Below are 10,000 nucleotides of genomic sequence, written 5' to 3'. Positions count from 1 at the left end.
ACTGACTGACTGACGACCTGATAGATAACAAGTTTCTGCTTCCACACACACACACACACACACACACACACACACACACACACACACACACACACACACACATCAGTGGTTTAGGGTTTCACTGATGTGTGTGTGTGTGTGTGTGTGTGTGTGTGTGTGTGTGTGTGTGTGTGTGCAGTCTTTTCTTACCTGTGTGACCTTAAAACACACACACACACAGATAATGAGCCTATTAATTTGGGCTAACTGCTGTTGCCGGGGGCGATGTACTTACAGTGTGTGAATGTTTGTTTAAACGTGGGAACTTTTCAGGATTTAAAACATAAAGATGAAGATCAGTTTACTGCTGACGAGAAAAACAAAGAAAGAAACTAAACAGAATGAGGAATAAAGAGGAAGTAAAGTCTTACGGGTGCAGGCGGCGTGCGGCGGGTCGGAGTCGGCTCGATAGGTCCCGGAGCGACACGGGCAGTAGGCGGAGCCTGGGATCAGTGTGTTGCTATTGGCCGGACACGGGCCACACCCAGCAGGTCCTGACCCCGCCTTAAACTGACCCGACGGACAGGCTGGAGGGAAACAGGGAGGTTAGCATTAGCATTAGCGTTAGCATTAGCATCTGTCACTGAAACAGAAGTCTGGTGGATTCATCCGCCGCTGAAAATAGTCCCAACAAAGCTTTAAACACCATATCTGATCACGTTCTTCTTCTGTTTCTCTAATCTTTGCTTCTTGTTCATGTGAAATATTGAACAGTTTGACCTCTAAAACATATTGATCGTCCTGGTGGACCAGTTCCACCAGTGATCAGGCTTCACTGGATCTTCACTCAGCTGTGACTCAACAATGTGCTGCTGTTCATCGTTTACTCTGAAACAACTCTGACTGTGAACTTTTACATCTTAACACACGAGGAAATAAATAAAAATAAATAAAAATAAATAAAAATAAATAAAAATAAATAAAAAATCACAAATGATTCTTGACATGAAAAAGCAGAAAAACAAAGAACATCAAGTCTGATCTTCTGTTAACATCATTTCATCAGATGTTGATTTATTTAGACTGTTTGTTTGTTTGTTTGTTTGTTTGTTTGTTTGTTTGTTTGTTTGTTATGGTGCATTATGGGAAATGTAGGATCCAGTGTTTTTAGAGTTTGACACAAACTACACAGTAAATATCTGAACCTTAAAGTTCACCTGATTCTCACAAATCTACATACTGCATGAAAGAAAGAAAAGAAAAGAAGCGAAAAGAAAAGAAAAGAAAAGAAAAGAAAAGAAAAGAAAAGAAAAGAAAAGAAAAGAAAAGAAAAGAAAGAAAGAAGAACAGCAGAGACAGTTTGATGGAGTCCGGATGACGACGGATGAGAGACGCCTCTCAGAGACAATGAGAGACAGGAAGTGACCTTGGCTCCAACAGGATGTGGAAAGTGCTGCCATGATGTCATCACCACCATCCCCCGCCAAGCGCACACACACACACACACACACACACACACACACACACACACACACACACACACACACACACAGCAGCAGAAGTTAACCTTTGTACTTTTCACTCAGCCAGGCTGTTACTCCCCCCCCCCCGTGTGTGTATGTGTGTGTGTGTGTGTGTGTGTCGGGGGGGTTAACCAGAAGCAGTGGCGACCCCCGGCTGGTGTCGCCGCAGCAACACTTCCTGGTTGCAGTCAGTTGACCTCTGACCTCTCAGAGAATAACAGGAAGCTTCGACAACACACCAGACTGCAGTCACACACAAACCAGACCAACTGCAGGTCCTTCATAAACCCTGCAGCCGCATCCACCAGTCCACTTATTGATCAGTCCCCTTATTGATCAGTCCACTCATCCACCAGTCCCCTTATTGATCAGTCCCCTTATTGATCAGTCCGCTTATTGATCAGTCCACTTATTGATCAGTCCACTTATTGATCAGTCCACTCATCGATCAGTCCACTCATCGATCAGTCCACTCATCCATCAGTCCACTTATTGATCAGTCCACTTATTGATCAGTCCACTCATCGATCAGTCCACTCATCCATCAGTCACACTCATCCATCGGTCCACTCATCCATCAGTCCACTCATCCATCAGTCACACTCATCCATCAGTCAACTCATCCATCAGTCCACTCATCCATCAGTCCACTCATCCATCAGTCACACTCATCCATCGGTCCACTCATCCATCGGTCCACTCATCCATCAGTCCACTCATCCATCAGTCAACTCATCCATCAGTCCACTCATCCATCAGTCAACTCATCCATCAGTCACACTCATCCATCGGTCCACTCATCCATCGGTCCACTCATCCATCAGTCCACTCATCCATCAGTCAACTCATCCATCAGTCCACTCATCCATCAGTCACACTCATCCATCAGTCACACTCATCCATCAGTCCACTCATCCATCAGTCAACTCATCCATCAGTCCACTCATCCATCGGTCCACTCATCCATCAGTCACACTCATCCATCAGTCAACTCATCCATCAGTCCACTCATCCATCGGTCCACTCATCCATCGGTCCACTCATCCATCGGTCCACTCATCCATCAGTCACACTCATCCATCAGTCCACTCATCCATCAGTCACACTCATCCATCAGTCACACTCATCCATCAGTCACACTCATCCATCAGTCCACTCATCCATCGGTCCACTCATCCATCAGTCCACTCATCCATCAGTCACACTCATCCATCGGTCCACTCATCCATCAGTCACACTCATCCATCAGTCCACTCATCCATCAGTCACACTCATCCATCAGTCCACTCATCCATCAGTCCACTTATCCATCAGTCACACTCATCCATCAGTCCACTCATCCATCAGTCACACTCATCCATCAGTCCACTCATCGATCAGTCCACTCATCCATCGGTCCACTCATCCATCAGTCACACTCATCCATCGGTCCACTCATCCATCAGTCACACTCATCGATCAGTCCACTCATCCATCAGTCACACTCATCCATCAGTCCACTCATCCATCAGTCCACTCATCCATCAGTCACACTCATCCATCAGTCCACTCATCCATCAGTCACACTCATCCATCAGTCCACTCATCCATCAGTCCACTTATCCATCAGTCACACTCATCCATCAGTCCACTCATCCATCAGTCACACTCATCCATCAGTCACACTCATCCATCAGTCACACTCATCCATCAGTCCACTCATCGATCAGTCCACTCATCCATCGGTCCACTCATCCATCAGTCACACTCATCCATCGGTCCACTCATCCATCAGTCACACTCATCGATCAGTCCACTCATCCATCAGTCACACTCATCCATCGGTCCACTCATCCATCAGTCAACTCATCCATCAGTCACACTCATCCATCAGTCCACTCATCCATCAGTCCACTTATCCATCAGTCACACTCATCCATCAGTCCACTCATCCATCAGTCACACTCATCCATCAGTCACACTCATCCATCAGTCACACTCATCCATCAGTCCACTCATCGATCAGTCCACTCATCCATCGGTCCACTCATCCATCAGTCACACTCATCCATCGGTCCACTCATCCATCAGTCACACTCATCGATCAGTCCACTCATCCATCAGTCACACTCATCCATCAGTCCACTCATCCATCAGTCCACTCATCCATCAGTCCACTCATCCATCAGTCCACTCATCCATCAGTCACACTCATCCATCAGTCACACTCATCCATCGGTCCACTCATCCATCAGTCCACTCATCCATCAGTCCACTCATCCATCAGTCACACTCATCCATCAGTCCACTCATCCATCGGTCCACTCATCCATCAGTCAACTCATCCATCAGTCCACTCATCCATCAGTCACACTCATCCATCGGTCCACTCATCCATCAGTCAACTCATCCATCAGTCACACTCATCCATCAGTCACACTCATCCATCAGTCACACTCATCCATCAGTCCACTCATCCATCAGTCACACTCATCCATCAGTCACACTCATCCATCAGTCACACTCATCCATCAGTCCACTCATCCATCGGTCCACTCATCCATCAGTCCACTCATCCATCAGTCCACTCATCGATCAGTCACACTCATCCATCGGTCCACTCATCCATCGGTCCACTCATCCATCAGTCCACTCATCCATCAGTCCACTCATCCATCAGTCCACTCATCGATCAGTCCACTCATCCATCAGTCCACTCATCCATCAGTCACACTCATCCATCAGTCACACTCATCAATCGGTCCACTCATCCATCAGTCCACTCATCCATCAGTCCACTCATCCATCAGTCACACTCATCCATCAGTCCACTCATCCATCAGTCACACTCATCCATCAGTCCACTCATCCATCAGTCAACTCATCCATCAGTCCACTCATCCATCAGTCACACTCATCCATCAGTCCACTCATCCATCAGTCACACTCATCCATCAGTCACACTCATCCATCAGTCCACTCATCCATCAGTCCACTCATCCATCAGTCACACTCATCCATCAGCCCACTCATCCATCAGTCCACTCATCCATCAGTCCACTCATCGATCAGTCCACTCATCCATCAGTCCACTCATCCATCAGTCCACTCATCCATCAGTCACACTCATCCATCAGTCCACTCATCCATCAGTCCACTCATCCATCAGTCCACTCATCGATCAGTCACACTCATCCATCAGTCCACTCATCCATCAGTCCACTCATCCATCAGTCCACTCATCGATCAGTCACACTCATCCATCAGTCACACTCATCCATCGGTCCACTCATCCATCAGTCACACTCATCCATCAGTCCACTCATCCATCAGTCACACTCATCCATCAGTCCACTCATCCATCGGTCCACTCATCCATCAGTCACACTCATCCATCAGTCCACTCATCCATCAGTCCACTCATCAATCGGTCCACTCATCCATCAGTCAACTCATCCATCAGTCACACTCATCCATCAGTCAACTCATCCATCAGTCACACTCATCCATCGGTCCACTCATCCATCGGTCCACTCATCCATCGGTCCACTCATCCATCGGTCCACTCATCGATCGGTCCACTCATCCATCGGTCCACTCATCCATCAGTCCACTCATCAATCGGTCCACTCATCCATCAGTCAACTCATCCATCAGTCACACTCATCCATCAGTCAACTCATCCATCAGTCACACTCATCCATCAGTCCACTCATCAATCGGTCCACTCATCCATCAGTCACACTCATCCATCAGTCAACTCATCCATCGGTCCACTCATCCATCGGTCCACTCATCCATCGGTCCACTCATCCATCGGTCCACTCATCCATCGGTCCACTCATCCATCAGTCCACTCATCCATCAGTCAACTGATCATATCCTGATATGTGAGGATAAACTCTAGAAAGTGAGTCTGATCAATGAGTCGTGATGATGAGGACGGTTTCCTGCTGCTTCACTCTGAAACTGAGACCAGACGAAGGAAACGCAGCAGGACGACGGAGACGACGAAGAGAAGGAAAATAAATCAAAGACAGAAGAAAACGACGAAGAGGACTGCAATACGTTAGGAATGATCTTCCTCACTTTAGTTTAATGTTCTAGTTTTCATTGGATTTCTCCTGAAACACACACGAGCTGAACAGCAGTGTCTGTCAGTAAATACATAAATAAATAAATAAATAAAAGGTTAGATTAAGGTTGTTTCTGTGGCGGATCGGTGGATCCAGATGTTTCATTCAGGTTCTGCATCAACAGTCCGTTTACTGAACTCTGTCTTCATGTTTAAAGGATTCACGTTCAGCTTTCACTGCTGTCCTGTTATTTATTTCCTGTTCTCATGTCGGATGTTAAACATTGTTAAAGTTCAGAAACGTGAGTTTGTAGAAATGTTGCCTGCAAGTCAGAACTCAAGGCTTCAACCTGCTCTCATCGCTGCAGTTTACCACTTTTTTTGTAACATTAACATTGTTTTTGTCATTACTTTCCAACTTTTTCTCGTAATGTTTACATTTTTTGAAATATTTGGACTTTTTGTTATATTTATTTTTTTTCCTGTAATACTTTGACTTTGTTGTTGACTTATTCTGACTTTTTCACGACTCTGATTCAGCTCCAACATGTACGGATGGATCTGAGAAGTTGACATTTGGAGTAAAGAAGGAGAAGAAGAAGTGAAATCCTGCTACTATAGTTTGTTTACGTAGCCTCCGGAGCCGGAGGAAGCTTCCTGAAGCTGACCAATCAGAACAGAGTGGGCTCATCAGGAGGCGGGGCCTTAAAGAGACAGGAGCTAAAACGGCCTGTTTCAGACAGAGGCTGAACTGAGGGGCTGCATAAAGGACCAGTAGAAGATAAATAAGGAGATTTCATTCCAGTAGAACCCCAGAATATAAATATAGAGCTGGACATGTGCAAAAATTAAAATGAAAGAGAAAATAATAATAAATATATAATCATAAAACAGAGAATTAAAAATAGAAGAGAAAATAAACATGTTGACTGTAGTTTCTCTTTTCTCTCATTTTACATCAACTATCAGACTGTCAACACACCTCCAGCCTCTCTGTTTACACTCAGCGTGTGTGTGTGTGTGTGTGTGTGTGTGTGTGTGTGTGTGTCTGTGTGTGTGTGTGTGTGTGTGTGTGTGTGTGTGTGTGTTCACCACAGAAGGAATTTTAAGTGCTGATAAAGAACAAACACACTCCATCTCTCTCACTTTGTAAACTGAACGGCAGCTTTTAGCCTGTAAAATAAATGATGGTCAGAGATGTTTTTAAGTTGAGTCTCAACAAGTCTCATCAGTTGACGAGTGTGTGTGACGTCTCGTCTCCGACTGCTGAGTGTCAAAGGTTAAAAGCTGCAGCTTCTAGTGGTGATGTCAGTGTGTAATGATGTAAATAAAGTTTCAGAAGGTTCAAACTGACAAAGTCGGGTTCAGTTATCGACTCTGAGCGTCTCCGGGCTGCAGCTCTCGTGGCGTCTTCTATAAAAACTCGTTCTCACCTCGACAGCGCACGTCGGTGTCGCCCGCCTCGTATCCAGGGCGACAGGCGCAGCTGGACGTCGGCTGCCCCACCCACTGCCCGTCTTCACCGCAAAGCATGCTGGGAGGCTGCGACTGCTCGCCGGGCGGAGTAACAGCGTTCTCCACACACACACCCTGAGCCTGCCGTGCGCACACACACACACACACACACACACACACACACACACACACACACACACACACACACAGTTAAAGCCTTTAAACTAAACGAGACATTTTTAAACATCTTGTTTCCGTCTGATTTGAGGCATGCTGGGTACTGAGCCCTGCCGTTGCCATGGTTACGGCGTGGTTACCTGCTCCACCAGCGAGTGGGGGATGGTCTCGGGGAAGGAGGCGAAGGCGCGCCGGAGGGGCGGGCACTTCCTGTAGAAGACACGTACGGAGAGCAGCGCCATGCAGGTGCCCTGGCTGTGGAAGGCCAGGTAAAGCCCCGCCCCCCGCAGCGGCTCCAGGCGCAGCAGTTTGACGTTGGAGCGCCGCTCGCCGCCGCGCCGCAGCAGGTGGTCGGCGGCGACCGTGGCGACCTTGACGTACGGGTTCTCCATCCACGCCGGGTGTGTGGGCGTGGCTTCGTCGCTGTCGGACTGGTAGTGATACAGGTTGAAGGTTTCCTTACAGTGACGCTGGTTCAGAGACGAACACTCCATCATGGTGAACCTGCACGACAATAAACAATAAACAATCAATTAACATTACCTCATGTCTTTATTGATTAGTTACTCAATAAAAGGACGTTTCTAATAATCACTGATGACATCTCTCATGTTTTGACCCACCGGATCTCCACGTAGAGCGTGGTCGCCGCCCTGCGGGGGATCCAGCGTGTCCTCAGCCAATAGGAGGACGGATTGTCGGGTGTGCAGATCTGATAGGTCCGCACGCTGTTCGACTCATCATCCAATCCGCTCAATTCCTCCCACTGCAGACAGACAGGTTATGGATTAGCATTCTTCATTCAAATCACTGAGAATGTTAGCAGCAAGCTAACACACAAGCGTGTGTGTGTGTGTGTGTGTGTGCGTGTACCTCTGAGTCGTCTGCAGGATAACTTGTCCATCGCAGGTCAGATGTTTCCAGCTTGGTGTTCATCAGCACCTCTGAGAGACAGACAGACGGGTTAGAAGGTGGATCATTTTCTCTTTTGTTGAAGCTAGGCTAACAGTTTCCCTTTGCTTCCAGTCTTTGTACTAAGCTAGGCTAACAGTTTCCCTTTGCTTCCAGTCTTTGTGCTAAGCTAGGCTAACAGTTTCCCTTTGCTTCCAGTCTTTGTGCTAAGCTAGGCTAACAGTTTCCCTTTGCTTCCAGTCTTTGTGCTAAGCTAGACTAAACACATCCTGGACCTAACCTGCTGAAGGTCCTCTGCAACCTCCTAAAGAACCACTGCAGCCTCCTGAAGAAGCACTGGAATCTCTACAAGAAACTCTGAAACCTCAGGAACCTTTAAAACCTCCTGAAGGCTAAAAACAGTCTGAGACAAAGAGACGAAACATGTTCTGATCCGACTATCAGACACAGAGAACATGAAGGTTCTCTAAATGTCTGATCCGTGTAACACTTATCGGTTCAATTTTCCACATAAAATATGAATAATAGAAAACTGGAAAGTCAGTTCTTCATTCGTCAGATCAATGTATAATTAAGTTGTTTATCTAACTTTCTATTTGTGGAATGTTGTAAAGAATAAAAGTGTAAAAGGTTCACCAGGAGGTGTCAAAGGTTCTTGTGGAGGTTTCAAAGGTGCTTGGGGAGGTTTAAAAGGTTCTTGGGGAGGTTTAAAAGGTTCTTGTGGAGGTTTCAAAGGTTCTTGGGGAGGTTTAAAAGGTTCTTGTGGAGGTTTCAAAGGTTCTTGTGGAGGTTCCAGTGGTTCTTGTGGAGGATTCAAAGGTTCTTGTGGAGGTTTCAAAGGTTCTTGGGGAGGTTTAAAAGGTTCTTGTGGAGGTTTCAAAGGTTCTTGTGGAGGTTTCAAAGGTTCTCTAGGAGGTTTCAAAGGTTCTTGGGGAGGTTTCAAAGGTTCTTGGGGAGGTTTCCAGTGGTTCTTGTGGAGGTTCCAGTGGTTCTTTAGGGGGTTGTTGAGGACCGTGAGCAGGTTCAGTAGTGTTACTCTGACCCGTCTGTTCCTTTGAATGTAACTGAGTTTGATGATTGTTGGTTTTTGTCTTTAAGTTTGAAAATAATTTCAGTGGAACTTAAATGGTTAAAAAGTAGACACACATCAGTTCCTGCGTGCGCGCACACACACACACACACACACACACACACACACACACACACACACACACACACACACACATACAGACACACACACACACATACAGACACACACACACACACACACACACACACACACACATACAGACACACACACACACACATACAGACACACACACACACACACACACAAACCACAGTACAGAGCTTCATGCAGAGAAACTGAACCCGCAGACAGTCGACACAAAGGTTTCTCTCTCTGCTGAAGGGAGGACAGGTGAAGAAGACCAGGCTTAACCCTGACACACACACACACACACACACACACACACACACACACACACACACACACACACACACACATAATACTCGTGCACATCTGTAATATCAGCCATGAATAATGTTCAGTAATCAGTGCTGGAGGACGAGGGAGGTAACACGGCTTAACCCTGACAAACACACATTAAACACACACACACAGTGAAATATGCAGACGTTTCTCACACTCTCCTCTTTACACCGACACACACCGTCCTGCTGCCAGACATGTGGATTAATCCGCCGCTGAAAGTAGTCCCCACTACTACTTTGCACTACTGCACTACTGCAACACTGCACTAATGCATTACTGCATTACTGCACTACTGCACTACTGCAATACTGCACTACTGCACTACTGCAACACTGCACTAATGCATTACTGCACTACTGCACTACTGCAATACTGCAATACTGCACTACTGCAACACTGCACTAA

The 10,000-nt window shown here is 46.6% G+C and overlaps 1 protein-coding gene across 3 annotated transcripts in view; it reads right to left on the bottom strand.

The window, feature by feature from the left end:
- LOC121889585 (ephrin type-B receptor 4b-like) overlaps window positions 1-10,000 on the bottom strand; it is a 36,372-nt gene that overhangs the window by 16,859 nt on the left and 9,513 nt on the right. For 2 of the 3 annotated variants that reach the window (XM_042401644.1, XM_042401646.1), the window contains exons 2-6: window positions 8,062-8,132; window positions 7,812-7,954; window positions 7,329-7,692; window positions 6,990-7,152; window positions 411-566 (exon numbers count right to left, since the gene is read on the bottom strand). In XM_042401644.1, the coding sequence (XP_042257578.1) occupies window positions 411-566; window positions 6,990-7,152; window positions 7,329-7,692; window positions 7,812-7,954; window positions 8,062-8,132 (897 nt within the window). Of the gene's footprint in view, window positions 1-410; window positions 567-6,989; window positions 7,153-7,328; window positions 7,693-7,811; window positions 7,955-8,061; window positions 8,133-8,380; window positions 8,403-10,000 lie in introns of those variants that run through there. The other variant, XM_042401647.1, reaches the window with a different exon arrangement.

Source organism: Thunnus maccoyii, chromosome 22 (assembly GCF_910596095.1).
Source record: "Thunnus maccoyii chromosome 22, fThuMac1.1, whole genome shotgun sequence".
NCBI lineage: Eukaryota > Metazoa > Chordata > Actinopteri > Scombriformes > Scombridae > Thunnus > Thunnus maccoyii.
The sequence above is the reverse complement of the archived record's forward strand: the minus strand, read 5'-3'. Positions and strand labels throughout refer to the sequence as shown.